We start from the raw sequence: 22,179 nt of genomic DNA on the forward strand, positions 1-22,179 counted from the left end.
CTCTATTGTGACATGTTACCTTGATGATAACTAACACCAAATTTCACATACAACATGGAGACCCATTGAGAAAGTATTTTAGTTATATAGAGCCATCATATATTTAGTCCATGGACTAATAGGGACATTTGATCTGCAGGCAGGATGACACAGCAAACTACATACAATCCAAACCAAAGAGACAATAATATAAACTATACATAATATAAAATAAATACATAATTATATACAGCACATTGTGCTATTGAATAAATATACATGATTAGGAAGAAAGTAAAAATATCATAATTAAATAATTTGAGATGATTGGTTTAAGGTTTACTTGCTTGAAAAAACACATTTATAAATGTGTTTAAATGTAGTTTATGAACTGCTATTTATTAGTTTATGGATGAAATACTTATACATTCATTTTTTAAGTGTAACCAAAATATGGCCATGTACCCACAAAATCTGTTCACAGTGTGGTCACAGTGGACTGATAAAATACACATTTTAATGCCAAGTGTAGGCATGGCAAATTTTGATCAGATTATGGTTATTGGATCATCTTGATCGGATGACAACAACCACACGTGAGCACCAGGTACAAACAGAGCTTTAGTTTGTACGTGGCCATGAATCTCATCCAACTCCAGATGGAGTTCATGTGAGTAGTGGGAAGGAATTAACTCATCAGTCTTTCACCAACCTTTCACCTTCATTCTTGTGCTGTCCATTTCCTGAAAAGTTTCCATTGTGGAGATACAAGGTTTTCTTCCAAATTAACAACAGAAGCCATCTGAGTGCATTAGTCTCTTTAAAATTTCTGTTTTTCAAATATCATCTGGTGGGTGCTCATCTTCTTATTTTTATTAAAGAGAAAAACACTTAAACAAAACAACCGACGAAAACAGTCCCGTAAGGTGCTCAGACTATACAGGAAACAACCACCCACAAACACAAGTGAAAAATGAACACACTTAAATATGGCCTCCAATTAGAGACAACAACAACCAGCTGCCTCTAATTGGAGGTCATTGAAAAACACAACATAGAAATAGAAAACTAGAATAAACATAGAAATAGAAAATATAGAACATAAATCAAAAAACCCGAAACACACAAAACAAACACCCCCTGCCACGCCCTGACCAAACTACAATAACAAATAACCCCTTTTACTGGTCAGGACGTGACAGTACCCCCCCCCCCCCCCCCAAAGGTGCAGACCCCGAATGCACCTCAAAACAAAAACCCCACAAAAATTAACCCCAAACTTAAAGGGAGGGAAGGGAGGGCGGCCACCGTCACCGCTGGCTCCCGTGCTACACCCCCCCAATCCTCCAAATACGGAGGTGGCTCTGGCTCCGGCCTTAGTCCCCATTCTGACCTGCCCACCCCCGCTGAAGGCTCAATGCTGTAGACCACTGCTGAAGGCTCTGGGCTGAGGTGTGTCGCTGGAGACCTCGGGCTGAGGTGCGTCGCTGGAGACCTCGGGCTGAGGTGCGTCGCTGGAGACCTTGGGCTGAGGAGCGTCGCTGGAGAGCTCGGGCTGAGGAGTGTCGCTGGAGACCTCGGGCTGAGGAGCGTCTCTGGGGGCTGAGGAGCGTCTCTGGAGACCTCGGGCTGAGGAGCGTCTCTGGAGACCTCGGGCTGAGGAGCGTCTCTGCAGGCTCCGGACTGAGGAGCATCTCTGCAGGATCCAAACTGTGGGCCGTCTCTGCAGGCTCCGGACTGTGGGCCGTCTCTGCAGGCTCCGGACTGTGGGCCGTCTCAGCAGGCTCCGGACTGTGGGCCGTCTCTGCAGGCTCCGGACTGAGGAGCATCTCTGCAGGCTCTGGACTGTGGGCCGTCTCTGCAAGCTCCGGACTGTGGGCCGTCTCTGCAGGATCCGGACTGTGGGCCGTCTCTGCAGGCTCCGGACTGTGCGCCGTCTCTGCAGGCTCCGGACTGTGCGCCGTCTCTGCCGGTTCTGGACTGTGGGCCGTCTCTGTCGGTTCCGGACTGTGGGCCGTCTCTGCAGGCTCCGGACTGTGGGCCGTCTCTGTCGGTTCCGGACATCGCCGGAAGCACTGGATGGGGAACTGTCGCCGGAAGCTCTGGACGGGGAACTGTCGCCGGAAGCTCTGGACGGGGAACTGTCGCCGGAAGCTCTGGACGAGGAACTGTCGCCGAAAGCTCTGGACTGGGACTGCGCACTGAAGGCCTGATGCATGGAGCTGGTTTTGGAGGCGCCAGACTATTGACACGCACCTCAGGGCTAGTGCGAGGAGCAGGAATAGGACGTACTGGACTGGGCAGGCACACTAGAGACCTGATGCGTGGGGCTGGCTTTGGAGGCGCCAGAACAGTAACACGCACCACAGGGCTAGTGTGAGGAGCAGGAACAGGATACACTGGGTCTTGAAGACGCACTGGAGGTCTGGAGCGCACAGCCTGCACAACCCGTCCTGGCTGAGTTGTCACTGTAGCCCTGCACAGGCGGAGTGCTGGCACAGGGCGAACTGGGCTGTGCTGAGGAATGATGGCTGCCGTGCATAGAGCAGGCGCAGGGTAGCCTGGGCCTAGGAGACGCACTGGTGGCCAGATATGCTGAGCAGGCATACTCCTTCCTGGCTGGATGCCCACTCTAGCACGGCACTTGCGGGGGGCTGGTATCGACCGCACCGGACTGTGCGTGCGGATGGGCGAGACTGTGCGCACTTCCTCATAGCACGGTGCTCTCCACGCCAAACGCTCCCCATAATAAGCACGAGGAGTTGGCTCAGGTCTATTGCCTGACTTACCCCAACTCCCCGTGTGCCCCCCAAAAAAGCTTTTGGGGCTGCCTCCTCACCTCCTGAAATGGAGGATATAATGCCTCATACCTCCGTCGTTCTGCCTTTGCTGCCTCCAATTCCTCCTTCGGTCGCCGGTACTCCCCAGCCTGCCTCCAAGGTCCCTTTCCATCTAATATTTCCTCCCATGTCCACGACTCCAAGTAGCTCTCCTGCTGCTCCTTCTTCCACTGCTTGGTCCTCTTTTGGTGGGTGGTTCTGTCATGGGTGTCGTAAGGAGTGGACCAAAATGCAGCGGGTAAAGTGCTCATCTTCTTATTTTTATTAAAGAGAAAAACACTTAAACAAAACAAATGACGAAAACAGTCCCGTAAGGTGCACAGACTATACAGGAAACAACCACCCACAAACACAAGTGAAAAACTAACACACTTAAATATGGCCTCCAATTAGAGACAACGACAACCAGCTGCCTCTAATTGGAGGTCATTGAAAAACACAACATAGAAATAGAAAACTAGAATAAACATAGAAATAGAAAATATAGAACATAAATCAAAAACCCCGAAACACACAAAACAAACACCCCCTGCCATGCCCTGACCAAACTACAATAACAAATAACCCCTTTTACTGGTCAGGACGTGACACACAGAGGCCATTTTTGCACCAGAAAGTTCACCACACAACAGCTAACAAACACAAAAATGCAATACACATGTTTATTACCACTCCCAAAATAAGAACTGCTTTAGTATTCAATTTGTGTGATTGTTAGATGAGTGGTGAACTTTCTGGTGCAAAAATGGCTGCAGTGGCATCACCCACCAGATGAGATTTGAAAGAGAGAAATGTGAAAGTGGCTGCAGCAGGGAGCAAGGTGAGATGCTGGGGATGAGTGTGTTTGGGGGGTGGGGTTGGTCCCATGTTTCATAAGCTGAAATAAAAAATCCCTGAAATGTACCATAAGCACAAAAGGCTTATTTCTCTCAAATCTTGTGCATATATTTGTTTATATGTTAGTGAGCATTTCTGACAGGTGTTGTATATTAAGAAGCTGATAAAACAGCATGATCATTACACAGGTGCACCTTGTGCTGGGGACAATAAAAGGCCACTCTAAAATGTGCGGTTTTGCCACACAACACAATGCTACGGATGTCTCAAGTTTTGAGGGAGCGTGCAATTGGCATGCTGACTGCAAGAATGTCCACCAGAGCTGTTGCCAGAGACATCGTTTTAGGGAATTTGGCAGTATGTCCAACTGGCCTCACAACTGTTGACCACATGTATGGCGTCGTGTGGGCGAGCGGTTTGCTGATGTCAACGTTGTCAACAGAGTGCCCCATGGTGGTGGTGGGGTTGTGTTATGGGCAGGCTTAAGTTACGCACAACGGACACAATTGCATTTTATTGATGGCAATTTGAATGCACAGAAACACTGTGATAAGATCCAGAGGCCCATTGTGAGGCCCCTTTTTTAAGGTATCTGTGACCAACAGATGCATATCTGTATTCCCAGTCGTGAAATACATAGATTAGGGCCTAATGAGTTTATTTAAATTGACTGATTCCTTCATATGAACTGTCATTCAGTAAAATCTTTGAAATTGTTTCAAGTTGCGTTTATATTTTTGTTCAGTATATAATGACATACATATAACCGAAGATAAAATGATATGACTCGTTTCTGAAAGTTATTCCCACACATTTTCAATTGCTCACCTCTCACTTTAGACCCCTTTCAGCACAAATAACCAACAGACCCTAAAAGTGTGTGTGAGAGAGAGAGTAGGAGAGAGAGACAGAGAGAGAGAGAGGGGGGGAGAGGCAATAACGCTTAAAGAGAGCTAGAGAGAGAAAAAATGGGGTTAGGAGACACACATAATTGAACTAATATTTTATGTTTGTTTTTCAGAGGCTGTGTCAGACGATTCCAAGGTACCACCAAGGGGCAGCTTGGGACAGTAATAAATTGTTAAATTGCTGAGCTCCGTTACTACTACTACTGTACTACTACTACTACTACTACTACTACTACTACTGTACTACTACTGTACTACTACTACTTACTACTACTACTGTACTACTACTACTACTACTACTACTACTACTACTGTACTACTACTACTACTTACTACTACTGTTACTACTTGTCTACTACTATTACTACTTGTCTACTACTACTTGTAGTAGGACTAGGAGCAGCAGCAGTACTGCTCTACTAAATAGATGGAAAACAGTGACCCATTGTTTATAACAAAGGAACTATCCTGTCGTTCTGCCCCTGAACAGGCAGTTAACCCACTGTTCCTAGACCATCATTGAAAATAAGAATTTGTTCTTAACTGTCTTGCCTAGTTAAATAAAGGTAAAATAAAAAATATACAGCTATTGGCACTACACAGTGGGAGATCATGACTTGTGTAGCCTTGAGGAAATATGAGCTTTACACAGCCACATCAACATATGAGATAGGGGAGAGTGATAAGAGAGTGAGCTAACATGGGACATGGTTTAAAAGGCCAGGTGGTAGGCTAAGGCAGGTCACTCCTTAGAGTAGAGCCAGTCCAACCCTTCCAGCAACCATGACCTACAATGGCACTTGGAAAGTAGACCGCAGCGAGAACTATGAGAAATTCATGGAGCAACTGGGTAAGAGATTGATCGCTTTTGGAGAATTTTTTTTGGGGGAAAGACTTTTGGGCACAAATGGCAGAAATGGATTTGAAAGCAAAGACAAGTTGGCCTACAAAATGTATACATAAACAGGCATACAAAGTGCATTTAAGAAATAATGCAAATAATGTCAATTAACTTTTTGTACCGGAGCCAAATTCAGTGTTTGTATAAAAGCTATTTTTAATGCATTAAATGCCTTTAGATTAGACGACTATGTATGCACCTTGCACCTAAGGCACTGTAAAATGAATGCATAATCTCTAGCCAGGTGCTGCACTGTAGTACATGCAGATGAAATATCTTGTATAGTCGTTTGCGCATGGTTCAATGAGATTTGGGGTTGGACACATGGATTGTGTGTCTGTTCACAGGTGTCAACATGGTCAAGAGGAAGCTGGCTACTCACGATAACCTCAAGATCACCCTTGAACAAACTGGAGACATGTTTGTCGTGAAGGAGGCCAGTACTTTCCGCACGCTGGATATGGAATTTACCCTGGGAGTCACCTTTGAGTATGCCCTTGCAGATGGGACAATGCTATCAGTAAGCAATGCATTTATACATTATTATATAGTATTATATTATTGCAGCCATACAGACAATGGGGAAGAGCCTAGGCATAGTTGTTATGTTGATGCATAGTGTATTCCCAGGGTAATAGATTAGTAACAATATAATTGAATGGGTGCATACCACAATTCAAAATATTTTATTCCTATCTGTTCTTTCCAATAACAAAAGTGTATTGCATAATTTTTCTGTGCTCACAAGCTATTGAGAAGCTATTCAGTACTTGATAATGAGTTGCAAAGTACAAGGCAATTATTCTTACTCAATGAAACAGTACAGTCCCATTGGCTATGTTCCAATGTGTCCACACTAGGATATCGGTTAGAACACATTCACAATCGATTTCTTCATTGTGTACAGTATACTACTGTGCATATACAGTAGAACCACAGGCCTGATGAAGTATCAAACCTTTCAGCAACTAGATGAATATGATATAATCTTTTGAGATGTGCAGCACGACTGCAACAACGATAACCTGGAATGTTGCCACTTGATTCTTGGACCAGTATCGTGATGAATTATTTAACCTTTCACCCCTCAGGGTTCATGGGGCATGGAAGGAGACATGATGAAAGGTACATTCACCAGAAAGGACAATGGAAAGGTGCTGACAACTACCAGAGCCATTGTTGGAGATGAACTTGTACAGGTTAGTTACCCTCTCTGGAAAATGTTTTACACACCCTTAATGAAAACCTCCATAAAACATATTTACACTTCTGAAGAAGAAAACAGGCAGCAGACCAAATGCTTGAAAGTACCCACCTTGATTTACCTTGGAGTTTGCAATGTTGGGAATATTCCATTTGTTCAATTGTACATGGCAAACCAAATCAAGTGCAGCATTTGACAGAAGTATTTGTCATGGATATGGATTTCAACCAGGTCTGGTTGTAAGATATTTTTGTTGTCATAATAAAATATATATACTCTTCCTCCAACAGAGCTACAACTACGATGGAGTCGAAGCCAAGAGAATTTTCAAGAGGGGTTAGAGGAAACCGATCAACCAATCCAACCACTAAGACCAAGAGGCGTTACCTTTGAATCCAGAATGATACCATTGTGACACTGAACATTTTACAACCTTCCCTAAGCCATTGGACCACTTCAGGTCTTTGTGACGCCAACATAATTATTAGCTGTACAAAATGTACTATTTGTAATAGAAATATATAAAGCAGGTTTGATTTGCACTTCAAGTTTTGATATTTTAAGAAGTAAACACGTTTTTGAATTATTTATGGACTGATTTTCTCAATTTCTCAATGTGCACATAATGTATACAGATATTTCTGAATATTCAAGATTAGATGAGTACAAGCACACTAGTGCAATACGCTATTGCCAATGACTAACTCACTGTTGCCAATCATCAATGGAAATCAAGTGACTGCAAAAACCAGAGGCATACAAATCACGTTTAGTGATTGCATAATTTTAAGTTTATTAAACATAGAAAAGAAAATAAATGCATAGGCATCTCCAAAAATATAAAGTGTGCAGTCAGCTATACTGTACATGTTTCTTTTTAAATGGAACATGTTAAACTTTCTCATGGAAAAAAATGCAAAGGCACTCCAGATACAACAGCAGAGCAATATATACAAAGTCCATACTCCCAAAAATAGCCAGTGAGAAGCAAGACTTACATAAATGAATAATAAACTGTATTTTACATGAATCATTTAATGTAAAGCATTGAAATAACCAACTTTACAACAAGCAAAAACAAACACTACCAGTGAGAACTGGGAACACGTTTTCATGTTGAGCTACAGTAAAAAATATTAAATAGGATTCATACAGTATTTCAACAGCCCAGGAACATTAGTGAACAAATACTATGACATCCATTTTTATTGGAAGGTCCCAGTTTGTTGAGTCTTACCCCAAATTATTTGAAAGCCAAAATGTCAATACTTATTTTACCATTACAACATTTTTATTTTACCAGAAGTAATGGCAAAACCGTGAATTTCAAAGCATCATGCATTTAAATAAATGCCCCAAATCAAATGACAGAACACAATTGGATTATGAGTGAACTATCCCTGTAAATTATTTTTCTGAAGGTACCAGGGTCCTCTGGGACATGGGGCAAGATTCAGACTCAAGTTTTGTTTTTGCTTCTGCCCAACCATGCAATTGCTGTATCTGTTCTTTGCACATATTGCAAATGGATAGAGGAACATTGCAATTAAAATAAATAATTATGTTAATGAATCTACATTCAGTGGCTTGCGTAAGTATTCACCCCCCTTGGCATTTTTCCAATTGTGTTGCCTTACAACCTGGAATTAAAATGGATTTTTTGGGGGGGGGTTGTATCATTTGATTTACACAACATGCCTACCACTTTGAAAATGCAAAATATTTATTATTGTGAAACAAACAAGAAATGAGACAAAATTACAGAAAACTTGAGTGTGCATAACTTCAATACTTTGGGGGGGGGTGAAAAAAGATGAAGCTGAACCTCTGTCCCAGTCTCAAATCGCTGGAGGACTGAGACAGGTTTCCCTCAAGAATTTTCCTGTATTTAGCGCCATCCATCATCCCTTCAATTCTGACCAGTTTCTCAGTCCCTGCCGATGGAAAAACATCCCCACAGCATGATGCTGCCACCACCGTGCTTCACTGTGGGGATGGTGTTCTCGGGGTGATGGGGGGGGGGGGGGGGGTTTATGCCAGACATAGTGTTTTCCTTGATGGCCAAAAAGCACAATTTTAGTCTCATCTGACCAGAGTACCTTCTTCCATATGTTTTGGGAGTCTCCCACATGCCTTTTGCCGAACACCAAAAACGTGTTTGCTTATTTTTTTTTCTTTAAGCAATGGCTTTTTTTCTGGCCACTCTTCCATAAAGCCCAGCTCTGTGGAGTGTACGGCTTAAAGTGGTCCTATGGACAGATACTCCAATCTCTCCTGTGGAGCTTTGCAGCTCCTTCTGGGTTATCTTTGGTCTCTTTGTTGCCTCTCTGATAAATGCTCTCCTTGCCTGTGGGCGGCCCTCTTGGCAGGTTTGTTGTGGTGCCATATTCTTTCCAATTTTTAATAATGAATTTAATGGTGCTCCGTGGGATGTTCAATGTTTCGTATATTTTTTTATAACCCAACCCTGATCTGTACTTCTCCACAATGTTGTCCCTGACCTGTTTGGAGAGCTCCTTGGTCTTTATGGTGCTGCTTGCTTGGTGGTGCCCCTTGCTTAGTGGTGTTGCGAACTCTGGGGCCTTTCAGAACAGGCGTAGAAATATATATATATACATTCAGATCATGTGACAGATCATGTGACAATTAAATAAAGTCCACCTGTAGACAGTCTAACTAATTATGTGACTTCTGAAGGTTGCACCAGATCTTATTTAGGGGCTTCATAGCAAAGGGGGTGAATACATATGCACGCACCACTTTTCCATTTAATTTTTTTTTTTAAACAAGTCATTTATTTCATTTCACTTCACCAATTTGAACTATTTTGTCTATGTCCATTACATGAAATACAAATAAAAATCTATTAAAATGTTAGGTTGTTATGCAACAAAATAGGAAAAACGCCAAGGGGGATGAATGCTTTTGCAAGGCACTGTACGTATCCCAGTTAGCCCCAATGTGGCTTTGTCCATTGATGACTTAAATACCATAAAACCACGATGTAGCTCTGTTGCAATTTTTTTTATAACAGGCAATGGAGTTGAGATATCTGGAATGTGACATTTTCCTCTCACAAATAAGCACTTTGCATGAGCAAACTACCTATAACATTTTCAATATGTAATGGCACGCGATCCAAGGCAATGTCCAAATGTCCAAATTGCAACATAAATGTGTTCAGAAATCCCCATGGATAAAGTACCATCCCACCTATATAAAATAAGCAAAGTGTTACTCTGTGGGAAGAAAATGTCACCCATAAAGTGTTAAACTATGAAGTGTTAAAGGTTCAATGCAGCCACTCAATATCAAATTGTTTCTGTGATTGTTTTCAATTAAAATGGTCAAAAAGAAACAAAAATAGCTTATTAGGAAATAGCAATTTCTCAAGCAAGAATTTAGCTAGGACTGTCTGGAAGTGTTTGAGTGGGGAGGGGAAAACTACAAAAAACTACAAAATTATGTTTTTGCTGTTAATGGCAGAGGTTTGGAACTGTCTTTCTTATTGGTCTAAAAACTAATTTACCGCATGGTGATGTCACCATGGAAGGCCAAAACTCCCTCTCACCAAAACAGGCTGAAATTTGAGAAATTTCAAACAGCTCAAAACAGCTCTTATTATCCCAATTTCACAGTATTATTCCAACCTCATAGTTTGGAAATATATATATAGAACACGGGAAAAATCTAGACTTTGACTACACTGGGCCTTTAAAGTTTTATACATTAGCATTGCACTAAATGATCTGAATGGTTCTTTTATCACCAAAACTGAAGCCATTTCCCATTGGGTTATTTACTTAATACTTAGGCGGGTAGCCTAGTGGTTAGAGCGTTGGGCCAGTAAACAAAAGGTTGCTGGATTGAGTCCCCGAGCTGACAAGGTACAAATCTGTCGTTCTGCCCCTGAACAAGGCAGTTAATCCACTGTTCTCCGGTAGGCTGTCATTGGAAATAAGAATTTGTTCTTAACTGACTTAAGACTACTTAAATAAAAAAAATGTATTCCTATTTTCCATTCACAATGTGAAATGTCAAAATGATGTATGTAAAAAAAAACATGAAAATAAGTAGAAGTTATGGTTCCTGGTTTTTGACAGGAAATGACCTGACTTATACAATGAAAACGGTATAAAATGAATTCTAATGTGAATGATATTTGTTTGGCTTCATTCAAAAACATCTAGAGGACAACTTGCTATCATCTTTATCAAAATTGTAATAAATTGCACCTTAAATTGCGATACTATGGGTGTCATTGACAAAAACATATTGACACAATCATGCTCGCATAGTGTCCCAGAACCTTGGCTCGGATTCAATCTGATCGCAGGTTATAGGCATTGACGAAAACATATTGACACTATCATGCTTGCATACATTAGTATTCCACACCTTGGGACACTATGCTATTTTTCCGATTGAGACAACATTAACAGCACTTACAATGAATAGGATCTCCGTGAATGTGGGAACATTGCCTTTAAAAGCTACAATAGCTATAACCCGTGATCATATTGAATCCCTACCGTTATCTTCACTAAATAAAAAAAAATAATAATGACAACTTAAAGGATATTTTCACTGTTTTCAGACTTACCTCTATTTTTTCCACTTACTCTGAAAGTAGTCTACGGAGCCAGAGAAACTGTCATCCACAGCTTTGATTTGTTTAAATAGCCACTACTAACAATGGGAGTGATAGGGGCAAGCTCACCATGTTCAACATTGCACGACAAAATCAACTCAAATACCTTCAAATCAGTGGTGCGAAGGTGAATAGCAAGGCACTGGGAGTGACAAACCATCCTTGCTGTCTTTGCCTGGCTGGTTCCCTCTCTCCACTGGTATTCTCTCTGACCCGATTACTGGGGTTAAGTCACTGACTTCCCATGCCGTCCCTAGGAGGGGTCTAGCTTTTTTCACTATACTCGAGGTCATCTTCCTGTCTGTTTTTGCACCCCTTGGGCTCGTGCGGTGGGGGAGATATTTTTGGGCTATACTCCGCCTTGTCTCAGGGTAGTAAGTCGGTGGTCTGTTTATATCCCTCAAGTGGTGTGGGGGCTTTGCCAAAGTGGGTGGGGTTATATCCTGCCTTGTTGGCCCTGTCCGGGGGTATCGTCGGACAGGGCCACAGTGTCCCCCGACCCCCCCGTCTCAGTCTCCAGTATCTATGCTGCAATAGTCTATGTGCCGGGGGGCTAGGGTCAGTCTGTCCTATCTGGTGTAATTCTCCTGTCTTATCTGGTGTCCTGTGTGATCTTAAGTATGCTCCCTCTAATTCTCCAATCTCTCTCTCGCTTTCTCCCCTCCCGGAGAACCTGAGCTCTAGGACCATGCCTCAGAACTAACTGGCCTGGCTACTCCTGGCTGTCCCCGTCCCCAGTCCACCTGGTTGTGCTGCTGATCCAGTTTCTGCTGTTCTGTCTGGAACCCTGACCTTTTTACCGAACCGGTTACCTTATGCCGGACCTGCTTTTTCAACCCTCTCGACCTGTCTCAACCTGTGAATGCTCAAGCATGAAAAGCCAACTGATATTTACTCCTGAGGTGCTGACCTGTTGCATTCTCTATAACCACTATGATTAATTTTTGACCCTGCTGGTAATCTATGAACGTTTTAACATCTTGAAGAACGATCTGGCCTTAACGGCCATGTATTCTTATAATCTCCACCCGGCACAGTCAGAAGAGCACTGGCCACCCCTCAAAGCCTGGTTCCTCTCTATGTTTCTTCCTAGGTTCATGCTTTTACATCAGCATTGCTTGTTTTGGGGGTTTTAGGCAAGGTTTCTATATACACACTTTGTGACATCTGCTGATGTAAAAAGGGCTTTATAAATATATTTGATTGATTGAAGTTACTTAGAGGTGATTGTGTCATAGATTCTGAACATAGTGAGCTTTCCCCTATCATTCCTTTTACTTTTTGGTTAGCAGTGGCTAAAGTTGGTCAAGTTAGCAGTGGTTGAAATAAATCTGATGTCTCTCCTGGCCTATAAAGTACTTGCATGGTACTGTATGTGGAAAAATTGAGGCAGGTCCCAAAAAAAGTGAAGATATAATTTAAGTAGACCCAATAACATAAACCAATTGGAATTTGGATGTCGGTTGGATACAAATGTAAAGTATGCCATGCGCATGCTCATGCTCATACTGTACACATCACTATTGTTACCTCTTTATAAGTCCTCATGCAGGTTGGCTAACATTGTAACAGTTGTCTATTCAGCAGGATAACAAGTATGCAAACACAATGTTAGTGTTTGTATTCCGAGATTGAATTTGGTGCTCATATTCGGAAATAAAATTTGTGTTGGCCACACAATCAGGGATGCACATTACCTTAAACCAAAAGGTACACCTCTTGATCCCAGAGGTCAATGTCACACTGTAGCAAGTGTATATTCAACAGGTTATCATTATATTTTACTGTATTATGCCTTAGACTGCCCTTTCCAACTTCCAACTCATCTATCAACATAATACTCTGACAGTGGACTATCAAACTGTATCTTACTTCAAAATACATATAAGTACTTCTATAACCCACAGTGCATCAGTGATTTGGCATTTGACACTGATTTCAATTGAAGTTCTAGGAGCAACACTTTTCCAGTCAGCATACGCTTTGGCATCCAGTTCAACAGATTATTTTCCATGGACATCAGACCTATGAGTAAGAAGAGGACAGTAGATTATTATGATATGGATCATACTGTATGTGTACGCCATGAGTACGCCATGAGTACATTTCCAAGAAAGAAATGCCATTTAGCAGACACTTTTTGCCTTGCTCAGGAATAGAACGACAGATTTTTAGCTTGGCAGCTCGGGGATTTGTCCAGCAACCATTTGTTACTGGCCCAACGCTCTAACCACTAGGCCCACTGTCTTGGTGTTCAAAGCACAACGCTCTACCAACTAAGCTACAGAGGCCCACAATACCAATGTGCTATAGAGCTTGTTACTAAAAACCTTTCTTGTCCTTACACACTTCTTGTATTGCAGACCTGGGTAAAATATATTATGTAAAATATATGGAGTTTCATTTCATTTGGTTGAGTACAATGAAACCAACGCAACAGTAAAAGAAGTGCACCACGCAAACTAAATATTTCTGATTAACAGATAATTTAAAGTATTCGACCTATGTATTTGACCCAAGTCTGGTTTATTGGTTGTGCATTTTTCAGCTCTTGTTTTTGCTTGTATAAGTTTACATTTTAGTCATTTAGCAGACAGTTTTATCCAGAGCAGCTTAGTTAGTGCATTTCTTAAAGGCCCAATGCAACTGTTAATTTATCAATATCAAATCGTTTCTGGGTAACAATTAAGTACCTTACTGTAATAGATTTCCATTAAAATGGGAAAAAATTGCTTTTTAGTAAAAAAAACTTTTCTCAAACAAAAAATTTGCTAGGTCTGGGAGTGGTCTGAGTGGGGAGGGGAAAACTGAAAACTAGCTGTCACTGCCACAGAGGTTTGGAACTTTCTTTGTTATTGGTCAATTAATCAATTTACCTCATGGTGATGTCACCATGGAAAGCCGAAACTCCCGCCCATGCAAACCTGCTGATAATAAGGTAATGTGTAGATTGTATTCTCAACCAGCAACTATCAGATACAGTGCGGGTAGTCTGTGCGGGTAGACTAGTCTACATGATGAGATTATTTTGTATAAGAGCGAGAATATTTGTATTTGTCAAATGGCAGTCAAGCATCGATCATCATGTCACCAGAATAAGACCTTCGATATATATTGTAAAGGAGCATCAAGATCAATGTGTACTTTCACCACCATGTGAAGTTCATCATCACTTATTATCTGTAGCCTAATAAACTTCATGGTTTACCCAGTCGTAGTGGGAGGACCACACCATATCATCGCGTGACTCCAAGTTTACTTCGATATGATGGTTATTATATCAATACTAGAGGTCGACCAATTAATCGGAATGGCCAATTAATTAGGGGCGATTTCAAGTTTTCATAACAATCGGTAATGGGCATTTTTGGACAACGATTGTGGCAGATTTTATTTTTGATTTTACCTTTATTTAACTAGGCAAGTAAGTTAAGAACACATTCTTATTTTCAATGACGGCCTAGGAACGGTGGGTTAAAACCTCTTACATCTACACGTTCCGCTAGCGGAACGTCTGCTCCAATATCCAATGATGGGCGGGGCGCGAAATTCAAACTCCTCTAAATCCGAAAACTTACACTTTTCAAACATATGACTATGTTACAGCTATTTAAAGACAAGACTCTCCTTTATCTAACCAAACTGTCCGATTTCAAAAAGGCTTTACAGCGAAAGCAAAACATTAGATTATGTCAGCAGAGTACCCAGCCAGGAATAATCACACAGCCATTTTTCAAGCTAGCATATCATGTCACATAAACCCAAACCATATCTAAATGCAGCACTAACCTTTGATGATCTTCATCAGATGACACACCTAGGACATTGTGTTATACAATACATGCATGTCTGTTCAATCAAGTTCATATTTATATCAAAAACCAGCTTTTTACATTAGCATGTGACGTTCAGAACTAGCATTCCCACCGAACACTTCCGGTGATTTTACTAAATTACTCACGATAAACGTTCACAAAAAGCATAACAATTATTTTAAGAATTATAGATACAGAACTCCTCTATGCACTCGATATGTCCGATTTTAAAATAGCTTTTCGGATGAAGCACATTTTGCAATAATGTAAGTACATAGCCCGGCGTTACAGGGCTAGCTATTTAGACACCCTGCAAGTTTAGCCTTCACCAAAATCACATTTCCTATAAGAAAAATGTTCTTACCTTGCTTGTTCTTCATCAGAATACACTGCCAGGACTTCTACTTCAATAACAAATGTAGGTTTGGTCCCAAATAATCCATCGTTATATCCAAACAGCGACGTTTTGTTCGTGCGTTCTAGACACTATCCCAACGCTAAATCTCGGCCACGAGCATGACGCAAAATATGACAAAAAATTTCTAAATATTCCATTACCGTACTTCGAAGCATGTCAACCGCTGTTTAAAACCAATATTTATGCAATTTATCTCGTAGAGAAGCGATAATATTCCGACCGGGAATCTGCCTGTCTGTAAACTGAGGAAAAAACCGAAAGCCGGGGGCGGGGCGTGTCACGCGCCTAAGGCTTAGTCCATTGACTGACCACTCAGCTTTTGCTCTCGTGTGCTTCAGCCAGGGCTTTGAATTACATCATTCCTGTTTTTCCCGGGCTGTGAGACTCCATTGTTGACGTGAGAAGTGTCACGTAAGAGCAGAGATCCTTTGTAAACGATAGAGAGAATCAAGAAGGGCAAGAAATGTTCAGACAGGGTACTTCCTGAACAGAAGCATCTCAGGTTTTTGCCTGCCATAGGAGTTCTGTTATACTCACAGACACCATTCAAACAGTTTCAGAAACTTTGGAGTGTTTTCTCTCCAAAGCTAATAATTATATGCATATTCCAGTTTCTGGGCAGGACTAATAATCAGATTAAATCGGGTACGTTTTTTATCCAGCCGTGAAATTACTGCCCCCTAGATGTAAGAGGTTAACTGCCTTGTTCAGGGGCAGAACGACAGATTTTTACCTTGTCAGCTCGGAGATTCGTTTTTGCAACCTTCCGGTTACTAGTCCAACGCTCCAACCACCTGCCTTACATTGCACTCCACGAGGAGCCTGCGTGGCAGTCTGACTACCTGTTATGCGAGTGCAGCAAGAAGCCAAGGTAAGTTGCTAGCTAGCATTAAACTTATCTTATAAAAAACTATCAATCTTAACATAATCACTAGTTAACTACACATGGTTGATGATATTACTAGGTTAACTAGCTTGTCCTGCGTTGCATATAATCGATGCGGTGCCTGTTAATTTCTCAGCGAATCACAGCCTACTTCTCCAAACAGGTGATGATTTAACAAGCACATTCGCTCCAAAAAAACTGTCGTTACACCAATGTGTACCTAATCCATAAAAATCAATGCCTATCTTTAAAATCAATACACAAGTATATATTTTTAAACCTGCATATTTAGTTAATATTGTCAGCTAACATGACTTTCTTTTAACTAGGGAAATTGTGTCACTTCTCTTGCGTTCCGTGCAAGCAGTCAGGGTATATGCAGCAGTTTGGGCCGCCTGGCTCGTTGCGAACTGTGTGAAGACCATTTATTCCTAACAAAGACCGTAATTAATTTGTCAGAATTGTACATAATTATGACATAACATTGAAGGTTGTACAATGTAACAGCAATATTTAGACTTAGGGATGCCGCCCGTTAGATAAAATACGGAACGGTTCCGAATTTCTCTGAAAGAATAAACGTTTTGTTTTCGAAATGATAGTTTCCGGATTTGACCATATTAATGACCTAAGGCTCGTATTTCTGTGTGTTATTATGTTATAATTAAGTCTATGATTTGATATTTGATAGAGCAGTCTGACTGAGCGGTGGTAGGCAGCAGCAGGCTCGTAAGCATTCATTCAAACAGCACTTTCGTGCGTTTGCCAGCAGCTCTTCGTTGTGCGTCAAGCATTGAGCTGTTTATGACTTCAAGCCTATAAACTCCTGAGATTAGGCTGGTGTAACCAATGTGAAATGCCTAGCTAGTTAGCGGGGTGCGCTCTAATAGCGTTTCAATCGGTGACGGCACTCGCTCTGAGACCTTAAAGTAGTTGTTCCCCTTGCTCTGCAAGGGCTGCGGCATTTGTGGAGCAATGGATAACGATGTTTCGAGGGTGGCTGCTTTCGATGTGTTCCTGGTTCGAGCCCAGGTAGTGGTGAGGAGAGGGACGGAAGCTATACTGTTACACTGGTAATACTAAAGTGCCTATAAGAACATCCAATAGTCAAAGGTATATGAAATACAAATGGTATAGAGATAAATAGTCCTATAATTCCTATAATAACTACAACCTAAAACTTATTTCCTGGGAATATTGAAGACTCATGTTAAAAGGAACCACCAGCTTTCATATGTTCTCATGTTCTGAGCAAGGAACTTAAACGTTAGCTTTTTTACATGGCACATATCGCACTTTTACTTTCTTCTCCAACACTTTGTTTTTGCATTATTTAAACCAAATTGAACATGTTTCATTATTTATTTGAGGCTAAATTGATTTTATTGATGTATTATATTAAGTTAAAATAAAAGTATTCATTCAGTATTGTTGTAACTGTCATTATTACAAATAAATAAATACAATTATTAATTGGTATTGGCTTTTTTTGGTCCTCCAATAATCGGTCGACCTCTAATAAATACATGTGTATAAAGGCATTTCCACCACCATTTCTCGCATGATACATTTTACAGACCAAAAAAATCCCAGGTCCAACAAACAAATGATCTGTCGGCATTTATAAAATTGTATCGAAACTGTTTCCATCACAGCTGTCTTTTTTTTTTTTATACGGTATCACTTTAGTCGCATAAAAACGGTGGATGGAAACATGGTTACTGTAAGCAAATATTTCCTCAATAAGCAGCAAAGTCAGTGCATGTCCTGAGTAGTGGTATTGAACAGCTTAAGTTCTGGTATACAGATGAATATATATTTTTTACTGCATTAAATTAAAATAAGAAATGTCATGCATTATCATCATCTCCAGGGAAATGAAATGATTTTGTGTCTGCCCTTCTCTCACTGATTTTGACTCAGGCGAGTGCAGCATGCCGTGCAGCAAATGCTTGTACAAAATAAACTGCATCTGTATTCGTAGAAGGATCTGGTAGTGGAGCCATCAAAAATGTGCCGATAAGAGGAACTGTGTATCACTTACCAGGTAATACCATCACAAATAGCCACGCTCGTCCAGTCCTTTGGCTGTCACTGGGTTCCATTTTGCAGTGGGCTTATTGCTGTTATGGCCTGTTTTCGAGAAAAAAATAAAACAATATAGATGAACTCAATATTAAAGCATGCAAATATTTTAAATGCTAGCATCTGCCCAAAATTTGCTTTGAAGTCATCTGTAAAAAAAAAATATATATTTTTCACACATGGAAAATAGATATATTTTTTTTACAGATGACGTCAAAGCAAATTTTAGGCAGATGCCAGCATTTAAAATATTTGGATGCTTTAATATTTATGCTTTATTAGAGTTGTAATTTTACTGTTGAGATCACTTGTACAGTACGAGGAGAACATGTCGTTTTGGAACAGTGTACTGTACATGAATGTCCGTAGGTGTTTTTACAAGCCGCTGTGACTGTCCAAGCTTACCTGCATCAGGCCGGGTTTTGGGTGGGTCTAGCATGGAGTGTGTGTTTGCGGGGTGCAGGTGGTGGCTGGGGTGTTCTCTGGGCTCTGTCAGTGCTCGGGGCACGATAGCCGAGAGTAGGAGGGGTCGTTGGTGATGGTACTTAAGTCTGTATGTGTCCGTCATGCAATTGTCCACGCTGAAGTACGTGGTGAGGGAAACCCCTTGGGCTGCCGCTGACTCGGCTCCAGGTGGCCTGCAGATGGGCAGCCTCTCCTCGCTTTCGCCCGACGACGGGTTACTCCTCTCTGGGTCCGAGCCCGACTTGGAGCTGGCACCCGATGAGGGCCTCTGCAGAGGGCCATTGGATTCCGACCTCCGGTTAGGGCTGGTGGTATGTGAGGCCGGGGTGGGCCGGATGCTGGGCCGGGGGCTGGTCTGGGAGGGCTCCTGGAGTAGCCTGGGACGGAAGCAGTGGCGGCCAACATCCCCCTGGTGAGGGGAAGCTCGCTGGGCGGCTTTGGGGTGAGGCAGTGGTGGTGTGGTGGGCTGATGTTGAGATGAGGGCTCTTCCAGTTCAATATGAGGGGGTTGGTGGAAGGCCAGGTGGTGGGGGGGACAGGGCGACTCAGACAGAAGGGGCTTGCTGTTGCTGGAGCGGTAGGCACTGTCCTCTGGTTCCGAGAGATTCCCAGCCAGGTTGTCGGAGCTGTTCCACTCCGAGCTGCTGGGTTTACCCAAGTGCCGCAGGGCGGGGCTATCGCCATGGTGACCACATCTGTTGTTGTTACTCATCTCTGGCGAATCCATCATGTGACTGCTCCTGTTGTCTGAGGAGCAAGCGTCCCTCTCTGGACCAGCACCTTTCTTAGAAATACCGGGGCTGTATCTACATTTTCGTCTGTAGAATAGAATAGAACACAATATACTTTTTAAGTGCACAAAATATGGATGTACACATTGACAATTAACGACATTAAACATATCAACATAACATTACCTTGAACTTGGACTACTTTTCAGGAGATGTGAAACTTGATGGTCGCAGTTCTTTCCCTGAGTTGTCAGTTGATGTTTGCCTAGAAGAAAAATAGACAAAGCTGAAATTAACACACTCACAGCTTAGGACAAAATTTAAATGAAACCCCAAAATGATGCAATCACCAACATTTTATGGAGTTATTTATTTACATTATTTATAAAGTATAGATAGTTTTTCCCTCACGATAAATCTTGATATTTTGTCCAGAAGGGAAAAGTAATACAACTTGGGGGTGATTCCATTGAATAAATTAAATCAACAGTTAATCAGGTCTATTTGTTCATGATTTATAAATTAGGAATAAGTATTTGACATTTTCATTTAAACCACCATTTTCTAGAGACACATATAAACTAACACCTAATCGCAGAGAAGAGAAAAAACGAACAGAGCAACACACAGGAGAGACAAGAAAGAAAGAAAGAAAGAAAGAAAGAAAGAAAGAAAGAAAGAAAGAAAGAAAGAAAGAAAGAAAGAAAGAAAGAAAGAAAGAAAGAAAGAAAGAAAGAGGGATGGACAGGCAGGTAGACAGACAGACACAGAGACAGAGAGAAAAAGAGCAAGAGAAATAGGGAAGGGAAAGGCCTATTTTCAGGGAGATAGCCTATTTGTCTCACAGTGCCAGTGAGTTGGGAGAGTAAAAGCAGTTCTGTTTTTCTGACGCACGATGGCAGCACAGGGTTGATCTCCACCGCCATTGGCCCTGCTGCTGGATCGACCAATCGGCAGACGGCCACTACAGCAGGAGGCAGTATGCATGCTAAATTCATCCACTTTAAAAATAGAAGCGTCATTTTTTTCCCTTCCTGCCACTGACCTAGAGGGCCATGCAAGAATAAAAGCTGTGGGAGTCGGTTTGGCTCTAGATTCATAAAGGTTGACTGTAGAAGGAAGCATTGCTATTAGCTAACATATTCAGGTGAAGGGATAAAACATGTTCAACTCTATGCTCTTGCATAAAACAATGAAAGAGTGCTTGCAGCCAACACTCAATCAATCATATGAAATTTTTAAAAAGGGGCCAGCACTTGATTCAGTTGCAATAAAAGCTTTGAATAGCTTAGCTTTTATATATTTTACGGGGAACATATCCTACTGGAGCACACAGAGCTCTACACACAAGCTAACATATTAACAACAATGACTAAGGCGGAAACAGTCAAGTCCATCTGCGGCATCTGAACAAGCATTTGGGGATTACTGTCAGATTAATGAATGTGGAGGGGCTTAATGGGTGAACAGGTTAAATCAACTTTTTGGCATTCTAGAGACCAACAGTCAACCAGCGCACAATCCAAATTGACATTCTGTGTACGTTTATTCACCCATACGGTGTTTAAAATGTTTATTTTTATGTGACTAAAATGTCCTCTTTAGCCTCTGAACACACATAGGATAAAACCTTGAATAAAATGCCATACTCTGGCCCTTCAAATACACATAGGATACAATGGCATAGAATATCATATTTTTCATCAAATACACATAGGATAAAACGTGAATAGAAGGTAATCTTTTCCCTCAAGTTCACATAGGATTTGTGCATCCTGTCAAAAGATGTAGCGAGCACAGAATCTACAAATCTAGAATCTAGCTATCAAGGCGGACCGCAACAAACTCCCTCTAGGAAACAAAGTCAAGAGGGTCGAGCTTAGGCAAGGTTTAATAATATCTACCTCTCGACATGGCAACAACAAATCATCGAGTCAGGGTGTTACTGTATTTTTATATTTTGCCTACCCTCATTCTCAGTGTGGAAAATAGTCAGAGACCTACAGTACTACACAACACATATCCTACTGTACACTACACGTCTGATAGATTTTGACGTGTCACTTACAGTACTGCTATTTACAGTAGCAACGGTAGGCCATTTGTTAGCTCGGCTCAAAATCTATTTCCACACTAGGTTTATTTAGCGTTTTCTTCTCGGATATCGTCATGTTTTTTAAATAGATAGTGCAGATTAGAACGTAAGAGATTTGAAGGGCTTGATTTTGCATGACTCACCAGGGCTCTGCAGTCATGACAAAGGTCCTTTGCGTTTAGGGCCTATTGCACCCATATTCAGTTGGCAATAATCTAGCACCATTAAGTCAGGGGATCAAAATGAACAGTCCCTTAATCTGCTTTTCCTTCTTTTTTAAAGCCTATGTTTCCCTGAAACGTTGGTATAGGGGAGGGGAAGATAATACTGGTATCTCTCTTTTCAAAACCCTGAGGATTTTGTC

General features: G+C 41.6%; 2 protein-coding genes across 4 annotated transcripts in view; one reads left to right on the forward strand and one right to left on the reverse strand.

Moving 5' to 3' along the window:
* Positions 1-5,271: 5,271 nt before the first annotated feature.
* On the forward strand, positions 5,272-7,257 carry LOC115202060 (fatty acid-binding protein, intestinal). Its single transcript, XM_029765919.1, has 4 exons — positions 5,272-5,414; positions 5,813-5,985; positions 6,557-6,664; positions 6,960-7,257. The coding sequence occupies exons 1-4, from the start codon at positions 5,348-5,350 to the stop codon at positions 7,008-7,010; spliced, it is 399 nt and encodes a 132-aa protein (XP_029621779.1). The 5' UTR covers positions 5,272-5,347; the 3' UTR covers positions 7,011-7,257.
* Positions 7,258-12,041: 4,784 nt separating this feature from the next.
* The window catches only part of LOC115202061 (inactive ubiquitin carboxyl-terminal hydrolase 53-like), a 52,037-nt gene continuing 41,899 nt past the window's right edge, over positions 12,042-22,179 (reverse strand). For all 3 annotated transcript variants that reach the window (XM_029765922.1, XM_029765921.1, XM_029765920.1), the window contains exons 16-19: positions 19,907-19,985; positions 18,930-19,807; positions 18,484-18,572; positions 12,042-13,345 (exon numbers count right to left, since the gene is read on the reverse strand). In XM_029765922.1, coding sequence (XP_029621782.1) covers positions 18,496-18,572; positions 18,930-19,807; positions 19,907-19,985 — 1,034 coding nt within the window. In that variant the 3' untranslated portion in view covers positions 12,042-13,345; positions 18,484-18,495. The remainder of the gene's footprint in view (positions 13,346-18,483; positions 18,573-18,929; positions 19,808-19,906; positions 19,986-22,179) is intronic.

The sequence above is a fragment of the Salmo trutta genome, chromosome 11, assembly GCF_901001165.1.
Source record: "Salmo trutta chromosome 11, fSalTru1.1, whole genome shotgun sequence".
Lineage (NCBI taxonomy): Eukaryota > Metazoa > Chordata > Actinopteri > Salmoniformes > Salmonidae > Salmo > Salmo trutta.

Bases quoted from the DNA above. Each gene is read 5' to 3' on its own strand.
- LOC115202060 (XM_029765919.1), top strand. From the start codon at position 5,348: ATGACCTACAATGGCACTTGGAAAGTAGACCGCAGCGAGAACTATGAG. The intron at 5,415-5,812 runs GTAAGAGATTGA...GTCTGTTCACAG, and splicing joins GAAATTCATGGAGCAACTGG to GTGTCAACATGGTCAAGAGG. The intron at 6,665-6,959 runs GTTAGTTACCCT...TTCCTCCAACAG, and splicing joins TTGGAGATGAACTTGTACAG to AGCTACAACTACGATGGAGT.